Genomic DNA, 16,830 nt, shown 5'->3' on the forward strand with positions numbered 1-16,830 from the left:
AGTACTTACATAACTCTCACACATTTATTTTCCCTCTTCAGGGTAAGGAAATGCACTTTGGCTATGGTGGAAACCTGCTTCTTCCACAGGGCTGTGTTGCTCATGGCTGGTGCCTTTGTCTCCGACAGCATCAGCAGGCTCTGCTCCATGTCATCCAGGGATTTGTTATCCATCTCCTCCTGCACTTGCTGGGAGTGGAACACGCTGTAATCTGGAAAAGGGGAGAGCAGAACTCTCCAGAGTCGATGCTCTCACAGAGCTACAGGGTGGACATGGGAGAGGTGGAGGAGCCAGGTGGTCCTTCCTACTGAAGAACTCATCCCATCCCAACCTCTCAACCCCAAGGCCACTGACACTGATCCAGGCGCCTGTATTACTCAGCACCAGCATATTCAGCTGTTAAATCCTCTCTCACTCACATAAACTTTGTGGAGCAGGGTTGTAATTCTACTTAACTTACTAAATTTACATACCAGTATACTACAAACACCCTACAGAGTATATATAGTTACTTACACTAGTAAGTCTGTATGACACAGAAAGCTTTAGAACTATTAAAATGGCTTAAGCCATTCAAATTTTACACCAAAAAAAAGAATTTATTAATTCTGGAATAACATCAAGCTTATTCTACTTATCATTTGAATTGAAAGTTAATTTCAAAGGAGGGGAAGTGAGACAAGTTGAGCTGTTTCAGCCTCAAGTGCAGCCACTAATGTTGCAGAAAGTTGGAAATTAATTTCGTGCTGTGCATTTATAAATTCTTGAAAACAGAGTCCATTAGGAAAATAAAGGACATTTTAAAAAGCAAGTCATTAAATGTGTGACTGTAAAGCAGAGGAGTCAGATGTAAGTGTGCTGGATGAAAAATTAATAATAAGTAGAAAGCTTTTTTTCCCCTGGATCCTCCCAGAACCACCTCCCACCCAATTCACTGCTTTTTCCTGGGTTTCATGTTAAATATTTCAACAGCCTGGAGCATTATGAGGCCAAAAGAGCCCCACGTGCTGGATGCAGCACCTTGGGAGAGTTGTTGTTACTCCCACCTCCTTCTGGCAGTGACAATTCCACACTAACTGCAACTAAATCAAACATGAGGGAAAAGAAGAAAACATCCCTGGTCCACCCCACCTGCTTGGTCGATCTCTGCCTCAACTTCCAGCTTCAGGTAGACATCCTCCAGCGTGGTCATGGACACGCCGTAGGTGATAACACCCAGGTGGGAGTGGGTATCCAGGTCAGAAAACAAGCCTGGGGACAGACATGACATGTAACTACCCTGCAACTGTGCTCCACCACCTCCTGAGAGAGACTCAAGCACATCAGACACATCCCTAAAGCCTTGGAAAAAGCACTGACACAGAAATATCAGTGTTTAAAGACGAAGACGTGGGTCATGGCTTGAGAATCGAGGTTGGTTCTGAAGGTTGGTTCTCCCCTCTTTCAGCCTGAACTTCAATCTCTGGGGTCAGGGAAATGTGGCAGGTTTTCCTGAAGCTGTGGTGTTGATGAAAACCACCTCAGCATCCTAAAGCTCCTGGGCAGCTTCAGGAGCCCCTGTCCTGGTAGCATCACACACAGGGTCTGCAGGGTAGGTCATCCTACCTGAATCCCTGCCCAGGCACAAAGGGATTTTACAAATAAAACCACGGAGTAATTTTTTATCTGTATAAAGTACATACTTTTATGCATGTAAGAAGAACTCCCAGATGTGTAAAAGAAGGTTAACTGGGCAGGAGATCCTGGACAGGCAGGACGAGGTTCAGAGAGAGCACTAATTAATACCCGTGCATGAGAAATGCTTTTGGGTTCTTTGGTGAGTGAAATAAAGCACTTAAAAAGAGGAGCTTAGAGCCAAGGTCAGGCTGAAGGGAAATGCAAATGCATAAAATGGGAAGAGCAGCTGGATCCCTGATGCTACTGCTCCAATCTCTGCAATTTCTTCTGCCCCACTGACCAAGGCATGTTCCCAACCTTGGCTTCTCCTTGCAACAGTTTGGGGGGAATTGATTCCATCTTACATAAAAGGTGCCTGTTTTCAAAAAGTACACGATGTGGCTGCTAAAGGCAAATCTAATAAATTATTAACTGAAATGCAGCAGGGAAAAAAAAAAAAACACTTATGAAATATCAGCTGCATATTCCCATCAGTATCGATTCTCCCTTCCCTTTCCACATGGCACAGAGGACACACTGTTTATTCCATTTATTTCTGGGAGGTGAACAAGGAGCTCTGCACAGGGCTGATCAGATAATTGCTGCCATCTAGTGAAATCCTCACATCTCCTCCACGCTCCCTCTCATCACTGAATTTTCAAGGCAGTGACACAGGCAGCGTTACTGGCTCAGGGGTTATCAGTTTACTGACTTCACAGATTGCTTTTGTTTGTTATGATGCTCTTTGCAGCTCACACAAAGGTGGCTGATTTTTTTGTAGGATTTGGGGCTTTCTGAATATTCCCACTGGAGGCCAGCCTGGCTTATTAAAAACCTCTGCAACAAGATGATGGTTGGGTGAAAGGGTCTCTTCACCACAGAGGGATCACCCCAGCATTTGCTGTCAGGCACCCACATCCCTCTGACACCCCACAGCCCCCTTGGAGGAGGCAACAAGGTCCTCACTCACCTGAGAAAGACCTCATTGACTCACCATCAGCCAAATAATACCACATATAAGACAAGATAAATGCAGAATTGACACTTTACCAAGAGGTGCAGCTACAGCCATGCCTGATGGATTTCCCCTCTGCAGCACAAAAAAACCCATCAATACCTGCAAATTTGTCCATGTCCTTGAGAGGGAGGGTGTACACGAGCTGCTCATCGTTCTGCTGGATCAGGGTGGCTGCAGGGATGTGCTGCCTGATCAGAGAGGTTGTGGCTTCCGTGTTGCAATAGGCATCGATGTGCATGCTGAAAACACAGCACCAGAAACTGGGGGGTTCAAAGCTTGACCTTCTCCTGACACCGCACCACAACTATCAGCCAGCAGAGCACCACAGTCACCAATTTCATCACTCAATTTTATCATTCAGGATGATAAAAGGATTTTCTTTAGGGGGGGGGCAGAGAGTGCTACCTTAGAGATTTGCAACAGAATAAAAAAAAAAAAAAAAACACAACAACCTGATGGCACGGAAATACCACAAAACACTTACCTCAAGCGGTAGCCAATGCCCCACTTGCTTTTGAGAAAGAGAGAAGACCCGAGGCACTTCAACATCCCTTGAGAAATCACGGCTTTGCGATCTGGAAACAGAAGTCAAGACAGGCCCCTTTGAAGCGGAAGATCGAGAACTTCCTCCAAAGCTCAGTGACACATTTCAAACACGTGTGCATTCCGTGGTTTGGCACCCCAGGGAGGCAGAGCATCTCACCAGCCAGGATATCTGCCTCGTCCATGAAGTGGGTGCTGAACACGGTCACACCGTTGGCTTTCCTGTTCCTCAGGAGGTTCCAGACGATGTGACGCGAGCACGGATCCATCCCGGCCGTGGGCTCGTCCAGCAGCAGAACCTTGGTGCAAAACCAGGAGTGCTTTCAAAGCCACAGCCACGGGCACTGACCTCAGGAATCCCTACAGATCCAGGGGGTTTTGTTTGAAGCCTGTCAGTTATTCCTCTAAAATATATAAGGAACATTCCCAGACTAAGCAATGCAGCTGCTGCCATTGCACTTTGAATAAATCCATCTCCTGTTGTGACAAATGGAAAAATCCTATAATAACTTAATGCCAGAGTCTGTTTTATTCTGGTTCTAACACAATTACATATTAGAATTAACAATTTAGCTGTGGGTTCACTTTTTCTCCTAAGGGGTGGTTAAATACACACACCTGCTTTTAAAACCCCCGGGAACTGTCACACACATCATTTTTAAACACAGATCTCAAAGCACTCCCCCTTCTCACAGGCCAGAAATTACAGAGCTGTAACACAAAAGAGCTCTCTGGCTCCATTCCTGCTCCTGGATGGCTTTGTGAGGAAAGTATCCAACAATTTGACCGTTGGGGGCTGAATGTTGCCTGCCAGAAATTACAGAAAACTTGTCACACTCTTTATTTCCCAAAGACATCAAATCCAGAGTTACTGCCATTACCTGAGCCTTTAACAGCCTCAAGCACAAAGGCTGAGTCATTAAAGTGATTTTAATTAAGCCATAAAGGAAGGAAAAAATAAAAAATAAAGGAGCAACAGATGCTGAAAGTAACAGTTGCTACATCTTATATGTTATTATATGTATTAATTGGTTTAGACAAGAGACCATCAATGTATCAGTGATGCCAAGATGGGAAGAGCTCCATCACTCTCACCTTGGGGTTCCCAAGAACAGCAATTCCCACTGACAGCCTCCTCTTCTGCCCCCCACTTAGTTTTTTAGCTTGATTGTCTCTGATGGGCTGCATCTCCAAATCCAACAACACCTTCTGCACCTTGAAAACACAATAAACACATTTACTGCTTAAAAAAAACCCAAAACTGTTTTTAACAGTTTATCTTTGCCAAAATACCTGTCTGTACCTCTTTGTCTACTGCACCACAAAGTAATATTTCCCTGCAAACTTGTCTAAAAGGATATTTTCATCTACAGGTTAGAAGTGAACACGTAAGGCAATACCTGTGCCCAGGTGACTTACTTCCTGAATCAAATCATTCTGAGGGATCCCCTTAATGGCAGCAAACAGGGAGAGATTCTCCTCCACAGTTAAAATATCGAAGTGTATGTCAGACTGAGGGCACACCCCCGTTATCTGCCGCACTTCCAGCATCTCGTCGATCTCCGACACTCTGTGCCCGTAGACAGACACAAACCCTAAAACAAGAATTCAAAAAAAATCCAGGAGCGATCAAGGAAGAAGGTCTTTACAGCCAGAGAGCAGGTGAATGTGGATATGAATTGAAAGTGAACTTTGGGAGACCTTACAGGGTCTGAGGGGGGGATTGCACGCAGGCTGGAGAGGGACTTTTCACAAGGGCAGGGAGTGACAGGACAAGGGAAAGACCTTAAGATGAAGGAGGGCAAGGCTAGATTAGATATTAAGAAGAAATTCTTTATTATTATAAGGGTAGTGAAGCACTGGCACAGGTTGTCCAGGGCTTGGAGCACCCTGGTCTAGTGGAAGGTGTCCCTGCCCACGGCAGGGGGGTTGGGACGAGATGGGCTTTAAGGTCCCTGCCAACCCAAACCAGCCCGTGATTCTGTGACTCTATTTCAAACTCTGGTGCATCCTGAAATAACCACAAAGGTCACGAGCTCTGGTTTTGAAAGCAGGGCACCCAAAAGCCCTGAGAACTCACCGTCCGTGGGTGGGCACAGCCCGCAGAGGATGTTCATCAGCGTCGTCTTCCCGGTGCCGCTGTGCCCCAGCAGAGCCGTGATCTGACCCTCGTAGATGTCAAAGGACAAATCTGGTCCCCCAGGGCAGAGGAAGAGGAGGAGATGTCAGGGGTGTGCTCCTGGCACCTGGAGCCAGCTCCCAAGGCAGAGGTAAATTCAAATACTGACATATGGGGTATGCATTCACACTCTGCTGGGGGCACTCCTCACCTCCATGGCCAGGCATGGGATGGGCCCTGCACCCACATCCAAAACCACTCAGGGAAACAAGATGAAAATATCAGGGAGGAGGGGCAGGGAAGATCATATCACTACATGGGCAGAGGAAGAATAACAAGGACGATAACAGCAGGCTTTCCTTAGTGATAAAAGGGATCACTTCTTGGGGTGCTGTTCTAAACAAGATTACTGCCCAAGCTGTGAGAGAAATACACACACAAGCACATCTGGCATTCACGCTCCAAGGTCCCACCCCTCTAAAAGAAACCAAAAAGCCTGAACTGAAACACAAAAGATCACTCAGCAATTCAGCTCTTGCTCCTCTGCATCTGACAAGCAGCTAAAAAAGCTGAAATGTTCTTACTTCTGAGAGCCTCCACAGTTTCCCCCTTTTTCCTGAATGTTTTCTGAACACAGCTGATTCTGAAAGAAGACATGTCATTGTATAAACTGTTTCAGGATCTTTATATGGCATTTTGAATGATCAATTCACTTGGCAACAGGCACGACAAGATGATAAGACTAAACTGGCACCAGACACGTTCAAGACCCATCGAGGCATGTCAAGAGACAGGATGGGTTTTGGAAGCCTGGCTGCCCTGGAAATGAGGATGGGAGCGGGTTATGGGCAAGAAGTGGGAAGGAGAACTGGGTATGAAAGAAAACAAAACCTGTACATGTAAAGATGACAAGATAGTGTGAAAATTCTAGAGAGCTGCTGAAGGGATGATATGGGAGGAGTCCAGGCTGGATGGACTTAATGCAACAATGGCCACAGTGTTCTCCTGTGAACATCAGGATTAAAACTGGACCCTTGAACCCGTGGCAGGTGCCCAAAGAGACATGGATGGTGTGGACAACACAAGACTCGTTCTGGTCACTGAGCTCAAATATTCATTTGAGACTAGTGGAGCCAAGCAGGAGTGAAGATGCAGAGCTCCCCATCTCCCATCAGGCTATGCCATTGGAAAATGATGGAAACAAGGAGGACATTGAAAATAACATCTGAGAAACACCACAAAGCACATGACAGTCCAGATGCGAGACAGCAGGTGACACACAGCACAGCACGAAAGATGAGAGTGGGGACATCTATTTCTTCTCAGTTTCCTTCTACTCTCTTGTCTGTGGCAGCTGGGTAAAACCACCAAGAAGTTCCCCTCTGGTCTATGGAGAACACCAAAACCTTCACACAAACCTAGAATTCGGCTTTTTGTCCTAAAAATCCGCATTACCAGAAACTTAAACCCTCCCAGCAGAGCAGACGCTCCAACATCTGCAACCGCTTACGCCGCCCGTGGCCTGAGCAAAACTGAGGGAATGGAAAACCAGGCGGGCTGGAGAGGACTCCAACCAAAGGCAAACCATCCACCAGCAAACCTCCTCTTTAAGCCCAGTGGTTTATCCTTGGAGAGCATCCACTGATGGGAATTCACTGGGAGGGAGCCACGCCGGGCTCTCTGCAATGCATACCATATGCTATTTGAATCCAGCGGGGGTAGAACTACGAGGGGATTTTCCAAATCCCACATTAAAAAAAAAAAAAAAATAATAAAAATTCCCAGGGAACCCAGGCGACCTGCTCATCTGCTGTGGGGCGGGGCAGGGGCTGTACCTGATGGCTTCCTTCCCCTGGAATTCCGAAGGCATGGGCTCCACGATCTCGCTGAAGCTCAAGCTGCCGTTGACGCTGCTCTCGTACAGCTCCCTGTAATTCTTCCTGTGCTTGGACCAGAACGAGGGTTTCATGAAGAAAAACGGGGCACGGCGCAGCCCGAACTCCCCTGGAGGGAACACAGGGAAAACCCACAGCCTCTGATCAGATATTCCACAGCTCCTGGGTTTCAGCTCTCCCGTGAGAGGTCCACGAGCCCCACCCTGCGCCTCTGTTCCAGAGGGATTTCTTCAGCCCACCTCAACCACCTGCACTTGCTGCTGGCAGGCTCCAGGACTGCCAGGAGTTTAAACATATATAGTGCAAATCTCCTTCTGTGCAGGAGAAATCCCCAGGGCTGAAAAAAATCGGTGACTTAAAACACAGTAACACAAATCCAGAGGGATCAGAGGCGAATGGAGCCAAGGGGCTTAACCAGGACTGAGTGGTAAGATTAACAACTTTATTCTGTGTTTCATGTTAAACCGCTTCTGTCACAGGGAAAGGTCTGGAACAGGCAGAGGGGTCTTTGATTTTCAACCCTCAAAGAGCAAATTTTAAAGGCCAAAGCATTCATTAGCCCAGTAAGGAAGGTTTTCCTCTAGAAAGAGGGAAAAATTTCGCTTTTTAGGTCCGAAACCCCTCCTCACACCTCACGGTTTTAACAGAAAATAAATTATTTCAGCTAAAAGTATTCTGAGAAACAGCATAAAAATCTATCTGCAAATCGCCTCCTTTCTCCACAGATGAATTTAAGGGGGAGATGCCACCAGCAGGAATTGGTTCAGCTCTTGGGAACATACCTGGGATAACCTGGTCAAGGTACACAGCTACAAGCAGGTAAAAGATGCTGTCCAGCACCAACAGAATAAGAGAGATACAGAGCGGGTAAGGACCGTCATTTATATTTGCAAATGTTGCCCCATCTTCATAATCTTCCAGATGCATGACCTGCACAAGGAGAGGGAGATGTTACACACCAGCACTGGGCCAGCCTGAAAGACACGACAGCACAGTGCAAAAACCTGGCAAAAGAAACACAAATAACGAGAAAGTGACTGAGATCACAGCAACAAACACCGAGAATAACAGCACCTTGACGGTGCTTGACATTTAATTCCATGGGGAAGTTATTAAAATTGGCATTTCCCCCCACCATCATCAGTTTGTTAGAAATAAAATAAATATTTAAGATTATCTCCATCAATTCTATTTGAAAATGATCCAAGACAAAGGGGTGATGAGGAGCTGGTGGTTCTTTACCTGCGCGACGCCGATCAAGAAGCTGCACTGACACAAAGGGCTGAGAAACCACACGAAAGATTTGGGGAAATCCTCCAGCAGGACAATATTAAGGCCCACAAACCCAAAAGCCAGCGTGGCCAAGAACTCCACTATCCCCACGTGCTTTGACTTTTTAAACAGAGGTGTCAGCATAAGGGCGAAGAAAACCTGAGGGCAAAATAAAAAAAAAAAACAAACAGAGAGGAAGGTGCTGTTTTAAGAATAATAATACAGGTATAGGAAAACTAAGGTAAAATGCCATTTTGCCTCTGATAATCATATGGTTTTCCTGGTATAGTGATGACAGCATTCACCCACATAGAATCATGGAATAATTTTGTGTGGAAAAGAGCTTTCAGGCCATCGAGTCCAACTGCTTCCCCAGCACTGCCAAGGCTGCCACTGAAGCATGTCCTCAAGTGCCACACCTGTGTGGCTTTTATATCCCTCCAGAAAAACAGAAGGGACAGAACTCCCAGAGGTGCCAGGAGACAGAGCACAGAAAACAATTGTGGCTCCTAATTCTTCTTTTATAGAGCTGAGTGTGCACCTCCACCCTGGCGAGTGTCCCTTCTGCCAGTGACAGCAAACAAATACCTACTCGGGCACTGGCTGCTTATAAACTCAGACAGGAAATCTGCCAGCTATTTATAATACATTCTAATATAATTCTCTGAGCTTTAATTAGGGTTTTAGCATTACACTATATAGTAACAACAAATGTTTTGAGGAGGACGTGGGTTTGGACTGCTAAATGGTTCTGTACAGTGTTTTCAGCTCAAAGACTGATTATTATAAACCCAGATATTTCAGTAGGGAAATGTCTTTCCCATAGCGATGGGTGACACCTGAGGAACATCCTGAACTGGAGAAGAACCAAGGAAGGGGATGGGACAGGTCAGACACCCAGCACTGTTTGGCCCCACAGAAGCAAAGCTTGTCCCAAATGCTTCAGGAGAGAGAACGAGATCAGGTGGGAAGGGAATAAAACCCACAGGGATGGGATGGCTGAGTTTAACAAGACCAGGAATACTTACTGAGGAGACTCCATACAGGAAAAAAAGGAGAAATATCACAAAGGCACTGCTCTGAGGAAAGAGGGAAGAGGCCGTGGCGATCACTGCCATGAGAATGGACATGACAAAAATCAGACTCACGTAGAGCAGCACCCAGGAAAGCCTAGGAACAAAAAAGGGGGAAAGAACAGAAACCAGGCAGTGAATCCCCAGCCTGGAGCGGCCACACAAACAGCTAAAACCACCATTCTTTAATATTCCAGACAGCTGCACCAAAGGCCAAGCTTGGAACAAAACAAGAGCCCCCAGATAAAAGAGCTCTTGTAAACACCCCTGGAATTGTACTCAGCACTAGAGTACACACAGATACCCACAGCAGCTAAAGACACACAATTAGATGATTCACTATTATATTTTCTTTTTTTAAACTTGCATAATTAATTCCCTGGTATAACCAAAAGAGAGTAACAGAGTCGTAGGTTTCAATAATTCAAGAAATTCTATTTAAAATTTAATCCACTAGTCATTCCAGTCGCTGGGCAGGGTAATAAAATCCTTTTCTTCTGAAAAGCTGAGCCTGTGAGCAACTCTGACCTCAGGAAACAAGGGTGGTTTGTGAACAGGTAGTAAAAAAAATGACACATTTCCTCAGAAGTAGAGAAAAAAAAAATCATTCCAGCAAGCCCAGGTGGCTGTTTCGGTGCAGTGGGGACAGATGTGAAAACGCTGCAGGAAAGGGCAAAGCCAAACCTGGTTTTATCTCTTCAGCTATCAGTGATTTCAAATTAGCACATCCTCTCATTTGGGGGAAAAAATAAAACGTTGTATTGCACAGGACAATTTCCATCACGGTAAGGAAACATTAAAACCTGTTGCTACGACTACTCTGTCGTGTTAAAATTATAGAGTTGGATTAATTTAATTATGTGGCAGGGAAACTGCTGCTGAGCTCTGAACAGACTGCAGGTTACCTGTTGGGCCCCTAGGAAAGGAGGTACCAAGCCAAAAATATTTAAAGAGAATGAAAAACCTACATAAAAACCTCACACATCATCAGATTTAATCCCTCTGAGTCTGGCACAGCTTTACATGCATAAATGCAACAGTATTACTCTGGTGTTTACTTACTAAAATATTCATATTTTCGTAATACTGCAAGTGTCTGTATGTTTGATTTTACAGAATATTTCCCTTGTTGGTTGTTTTCAGTTAATCAGACTGAAAACAATTTAAAAAATGAAGAATGGAATAGAAGAGTTTTCCTAGAAAGTGTTTCTCTTCAAGCAATTCTTTTTATAAACATATACAATTATTTTATAAAGAACAAGTTACGCTAAACACTCACATACCAGAAGGCAGTGTCGTGGAGTCCCAGTATTTTCAGGAATTCCTTCAACTTCCTCTCCTTCTCTGCCACAATATGAATTGCCAAATAATACCCAAACGGGGAGAAGGCAATCACCAGGTAAATTAAAATGATTGCACGGGGGAAATTATCTATTTCCACCACAGCAGCCTCTCCCATAACCACTGCTCTCGTCAGCTCAAGCTGCTCCCAAACCGACTGATTCGTCTTCAGCTGAGGGGAAGAGAAGAAAGAATCATTTTGGGATTGCTCCTGATTTTTCAGCCCCATCCCAGGCTCCACCTCAGCTCCACCTCCCTCCCCGCTGGCAGGGAGGGACCTGAAGACCCCAAATCCCAATCCAAAAGCAGGGAAACTGGAGAACATCTGAACACCTGGAGGCATAATCAGCAAATGGCCCTTAAAGGGATGACATTTGCTCTCACCATGAGCGGGATGAGGGGAGGGGTATTGGGAAAAACTGCTGATCAATACTGACACCAAAATGAGGCAAATTCCGCAGCCCTTTTGGTGCAGCACCCAAAACGGCATTTTGGGGTGAGCACCGTGAGCCTCTGTGTTCTGAGCACTGTTGTGATGGGTGTTTGGATGCAGTTTGAGACAAACATCCACATCATCCACCCCAACAAGAACAACCCTGCACCAAATACAGCAAAGCAGAGCCAAAAACATTCTGCCTTCTCATCAGGGTCGAGATGGCTTCTGCTATGGCCTTTCCCACGCTTGGCAGCCAACATCAGACAAGCAGCCAGAGCCAAGGCAGCCCATGGAGCTGAAGTTCCCCGGGTTTAAGATGGGTTTTTTCCAGAGTTACCTGTATAATGGCAGCATCAATACAGGCCTGGAGCGCCGTGAATCCCGAGCTCCAGTAGGTCACGGACTCACAGCCCTTCCGCAGGTTGGAGCAGCTGGCTGCAGAATAAAGCAGGGAATGAGGATCCATAAAGTCCCCCTCAGCCCAGGCAGCTCTAAGACTCCCTGTTTCTGTGTTAAAATGTCAAAAGCCAGAGTTACCCCTGCCCTGTCCCCAAGGCGCAGCTCGAGGCCACCCCTGACAGTGCCGGAAACAACCTCCATAAATCAATATATGCCACATCAGACAAAAAAAAAAAAAAAAAAAAAAAAAAAAAAAAAAAAAAAAAAAAAAAAAAAAAAAAAAAAAAAAAAAAAAAAAAAACAACCAACCCAAAACAGAAAACAATTTTCCAGTTTCTCCCCTTGCAGAGCACACGTGAGAGAGCTCCCATTTACCTCTGGATTCCATATAAATGGAGGACATGGCGATGGAGTCGTGGAACCTCAGCTGGTAGGACATGGAATCCTTGAACACGACCCCCACGAAGTTGGAGGGTTTGAGAGCGCTGGCCTCTTGCAGCTCCTCCTCACTCAAATACTCCTCAGTGATGATGCCTGAGGGATATTATCATGTTGATTTAGGTATTGGCACAGCAGGGAGGAAAAAAAAAAAGTGCAACAGTTTTTAAAGTGTTGTGTTAATCATTAATCATTTGAGTTTGGAGATATATGATGTATCACTTGACAGGGGGGAATGGCTTCAAACTGACAGGGAGCAGGTTTAGATTAGATTTTAGGAAGAAATTCTTCCCTGTGAGGGTCTTGAGGCCCTGGCACAGGTTGCCCAGAGAAGCTGCAGATGCTCCATCCCTGGAAGTGTCCAAGGCCAGGTTCCTCTGAAGCAGGAGGAACACAGAGAGGAGAATCAAAGATATCAAACTCAAAATACATCAGTGGGTTTGGAGAGGTAAGTCCCTGCTACATGTGTGAGGTGAGCAGGTAGGGCACTGGAGAAAAAATGAAATAATAATTAGAAGAAAAAAAAATAGGAGGAAAAAAAAAAGCAAGGAGGAAAACCTAAACAAATGGAAAAACACAGACAAATTAAAAACCCAAACAAATAGAAAAATCCAAACAAATGAGGAAATTAAACAAAACCCAGGAAAACCAAACAAATGGAAGAAAAATAATAAACATGAGAACCCAAACAAGTGTGAAGAAAACCAAACAGAAGGAAAAAAACCAGGAAAAAACAAATGGGAAAAAAAAAACAATCAGGGGGAAAAAAACAGCAAAAAAAAAGGAAAACTGCTTTCAAGAGGAGAGGTGACAAAGTGCTAATGAGAATAAGCATCTAAAAAAAAAATTTAAAATGCTGTTTTCATGGTGACACCAGGACAGAAAACACAACCTAGGACAGCACCACCCCCTGAGTTTGCCCCAGGGTGTCACAGGACAGGTGTCAATCAGCCCTTGAGCTGCTCGGGGGCTTTCTGTACCCAAACCTTTCCCTGCAGTCACACAACACTTTGGCTGCACCAGGAGAACGGGAATCACTTCGAGATGGCAGTGCCAGAACATTTGTCACCCAAGGAAAAACAAGCAAAAAAAATCCCCCCACCGACGCCTTCACTTGGACGGAAAATAAATGGATTTTTCCTGCTAGCAGCACCCCTGAGCTCCCCCTCTCCAAACACAAGTCATAGAGTGGGACTTGGGGAGAAAAACACACCGTTTAGGGTGTGAATACTATCCTCAAAGTTATCAAAGGCCACTTTCTTCATGATTTCTCGTGCCATCTGGGTGGGTGGCGTGTACCCAACGATGAAGTTCACCAGCTGGGAGGCGTCCAGGGTGCCCAGGTTGGTGTTGGCCACCTCGTCGTACTTCCTGTGTGGGTGCATCATGCTCATCAGGATGAGCCAAAACAGGAAAAACAGAGGGAAAAGGACCTCCTGGACAAAGGAAAAAAAAAAAAAAAAAGAGCATTTCAAAGAGCAGTCGGGGAAGTAAAACCTTCCTCAGGTTTCTCTTACACGGAGCTCAAAGGAGGGACTGACTGTGAGCTCAGTTACTTGACTGGGAAATTCCCTGGATGTTTTCAATGCAACAGCAATTTTAATGCCAAATCCTGCCCTGGCGCTGAAGCAGGATTTTAATCGCCTGCATTAGTAACCTAAGAAGCCATTCGAAGGCCCAAAGGGATCATTCTACAAGCTTTAAACATCTGCAAATTCGTGCTCTTTGGGAAGTAGCAAAACACAAGCTGTGAACAACTAAACAAGCCCAGCCAAGCACTGCACTGTCTCTTCTCCTCCTCAAAATTCATCCTGAAGTACCATCACATCACCCCCACACAGGGCTGAACTGTTTATTTTTTCTGTGAAGAGCCTTACACATTAGGATACATCTTCAACCGAAGGATCACAAAGCATCTTTTGGAGAAGCCCCAGAATTCAATGCAGACCATGAAGCCTCATAAACATCACAATAAAACCCAGTGTTGTCTCTGATTTGGGAATTATTTAAGCACAGAGTAACCGTGAAGGCATCAGCAGCAGGACCCAAGGACTCCCCCCTTACCTGGACACTGCTTTTCTTAGTCCTACCCTTAATAAGACAGTTCTTGAACAGGAGAGCTCGGGTTTGTCTCCATACTCCTGCTTCTCTGGGAGCAGCTGGTGCCATTTTTCAAGACTGGTTTAGGAAAAACAAACAAATCAATATTAAGTGACAACACAATTTAAAAATCCAAAGCCAGGCGGTCGCAGCTTTCAGCGTCTCCTATTTTTTACATTTTCGTAGAAATGTTTTATTTTCAGTTTTTTGTACTTTAAATGCCTTCTGATACATAATGTTGGGTGTCTGTTACATGGAGAAACTGGTAATGCTCCTTTAGAGCTCGGGAATCCAGCTGGGAATCCAGGCAGAAGATGCCTCGGGATGCCCCTGAGCCAACCCCTCACCCAAGGGCAGGACCAGCTCTAGGCGAGCTCACTAGACTTGACCTAACCTGGGCTTATTTTTTTCAACATAAACTACAAACCCAAGCATTTCTCTGGGAGCAGAGTTCAAGCATCCGTGGCAGGAGCTGAGGGCATCCAGCCAGGGCGATGCATCCGAGAGCCAGAGCCAGCTCACCCCAGGCAAGCTGTTCAATTTACCGTGAGTAACCCCCTTCCATCCTGGAGCCCATCCAGCACTGCTTATTTCCCTCCCCATTCCATTTTAACCTTTTCATTAGCCCAGCTGCACAGCACAGGAGTGCCCAGGGTAACCTTCTGGAAAGGGGAAAATGCTTAAATCAAATTAAAAATCGAATTAAAAGGGCTTTCCCAGCCTGCACGTACCTGCAGAGGGGCAGCGGGCTGAGGAGCCGGCAGGTTTCTCCCCCCTAGTTTTGCCACCACTTTGCAGCCTCAGGTTTGGAGTTATGGGTCGATCTACATCTCCCTCTGCTTCCTCACCTGTGAATGCTGGAATGTTTCATCTGGGAAGGGGAAACACAACCATGAGCCGCTCGGTAGGGACAGCAGAGCATCAGCACAGCTCCACGGCCACCACCCTTCCCGTCCCACCCACACCCCCCCTTCAGTGAACAACTGAGTCACTCCTCAACACCTCAGCCAAAACTCAGGGCAGGTTCCAGGAATTTATCCATATCCCAGGCTTTGCAGCTACCAGCACTCATTCCAGAGGGGGGATGATGTTCCCGCTGCCTGTGGACTCCAGGCAGTGTTGGAAATGATATCGCTTTTCTAACTTTTCAGTGATCCTAATTAACCTCTCGGTTAGCTGCTTTAATTAATCACAGCTTGTGTGTTCGGCCTTAAATCACTTTTAGCCAGCATAGAGCAAAAAAAGCTCTCACGAGCAACTTCTGTGAGAACACAGCTCGGGAAAAGTACTAAAACTCCAAGTTTTGTTAACCTTGATACGCTTCAATGGACAAAGCCCAGGGAGGGAGAAAGATGTATTGTTGGAATTGGACATTGGGACACGGATTTGTAACCTACAAGGTCTTCTTGCAGAAACCAGAAGGTGAAAGAACTAACGAAGAATTCAGTGTAACTGCTGGAAGCCCCTACTGGAGAAAAAGACACTAAAAAGACTAAAAGTGTGTCCTTAATTAGCACAGAAATTGCAAAATTAGTAACCAATAAAAGGCAGAACACTAACTAATGAAAGAGAATTATGTAATTAAGAACCAATAAATATTAATTTGCTTGCTAAAAACTTATAAATAGTGAAAAAGTGATGCATTGGTGCCTGTGTGGAGGCAGGAGTTTTATTGGCCACGTACACACCCAGCACTGAAAATAAAAACAATGCCTTGCTTTCTAATACTAAAAAGACAGTGCTAGAGATTCTATTTATCCCAACGATTTTGGAGTTATTTGGCAACAGCAGGACCCGGTTTCTGTGTTATCTGTTAGACACCACATGGCTCAAACTTCCCACCCTGGCTGTATTTTAATATGGAAATCTATTTTGGGAGCACAGACAGCATCTCACTAGAGGTTGCTCAGATGTCAGCCCCGCTGAGCTGAGCTGGGAGAACTTCAAACACACGAACACCTTACACACAGACAGCACTGAGAGCCCGTGTCTGAGTGCAGGAGGGAGGAGAGCAGGGAAAAGGGGCTGAAAGGGAATCAAATCCCCCATTCCCAGCTCCTCTGGCTGCGTTTTGGGGTCCTGCAGGGAGCAGTGACCCTGCCAGCAGCACGAGGACCCACGTGGGACACAGCTGCTCGTCACTGAAAGAGAAGCCTTGGGAAGAGGAATTCCACCCCCCCAGCTCGGAGTGCTGCCCTTAAAGTCACACCCAACCTACTTCAAACGTGAAAATAAAATGTAAAAAAATAAAAATAAAAATTGTTTTGCTTCAGAAGAAAATAATGCTTAAGCACCACTCCGTGATAGTAACCAAGTCCTGCAGGAAAAATGAGAACGACTCCTCCGGATATTTTCGAGGAAGGAACGCTTCACACTGGCAGCAGAGTGTTTTAAAAATAATCAAAAGCAGCAGTTATTGCTTACAGGTCATAAAAACCACTGTCCTTCTCCCCCTCTGCTCACAGCATGCCCTCCAAGTGCCTGGACTGCCACTGTTGGCTCTGGGGAACACATTTCAAAAGCAATCAGCCACACTTCTC

At 45.6% G+C, this 16,830-nt stretch overlaps 1 protein-coding gene across 2 annotated transcripts in view; it reads right to left on the reverse strand.

Annotated features, from left to right (window-relative positions):
- ABCA5 (ATP binding cassette subfamily A member 5) overlaps nt 1-16,830 on the reverse strand; it is a 33,283-nt gene that overhangs the window by 14,629 nt on the left and 1,824 nt on the right. The window contains exons 2-20 of one of the 2 annotated variants that reach the window (XM_027890372.1): nt 15,022-15,161; nt 14,255-14,368; nt 13,422-13,626; nt 12,128-12,286; nt 11,691-11,788; nt 10,860-11,089; nt 9,532-9,673; nt 8,474-8,662; nt 8,014-8,161; nt 7,172-7,340; nt 5,921-5,979; nt 5,298-5,408; nt 4,637-4,812; nt 4,313-4,432; nt 3,378-3,516; nt 3,159-3,249; nt 2,774-2,913; nt 1,132-1,251; nt 10-211 (exon numbers count right to left, since the gene is read on the reverse strand). In XM_027890372.1, the coding sequence (XP_027746173.1) occupies nt 10-211; nt 1,132-1,251; nt 2,774-2,913; nt 3,159-3,249; nt 3,378-3,516; nt 4,313-4,432; nt 4,637-4,812; nt 5,298-5,408; nt 5,921-5,979; nt 7,172-7,340; nt 8,014-8,161; nt 8,474-8,662; nt 9,532-9,673; nt 10,860-11,089; nt 11,691-11,788; nt 12,128-12,286; nt 13,422-13,626; nt 14,255-14,359 (2,603 nt within the window). In that variant the 5' untranslated portion in view covers nt 14,360-14,368; nt 15,022-15,161. The remainder of the gene's footprint in view (nt 1-9; nt 212-1,131; nt 1,252-2,773; nt 2,914-3,158; nt 3,250-3,377; nt 3,517-4,312; nt 4,433-4,636; nt 4,813-5,297; nt 5,409-5,920; nt 5,980-7,171; nt 7,341-8,013; nt 8,162-8,473; nt 8,663-9,531; nt 9,674-10,859; nt 11,090-11,690; nt 11,789-12,127; nt 12,287-13,421; nt 13,627-14,254; nt 14,369-15,021; nt 15,162-16,830) is intronic. The other variant, XM_027890373.1, reaches the window with a different exon arrangement.

Source organism: Empidonax traillii, unplaced genomic scaffold (assembly GCF_003031625.1).
Source record: "Empidonax traillii isolate 1590-97213 ecotype Southwest subspecies unplaced genomic scaffold, ASM303162v1 scaffold286:size1162393, whole genome shotgun sequence".
In the NCBI taxonomy this organism is placed as follows: domain Eukaryota; kingdom Metazoa; phylum Chordata; class Aves; order Passeriformes; family Tyrannidae; genus Empidonax; species Empidonax traillii.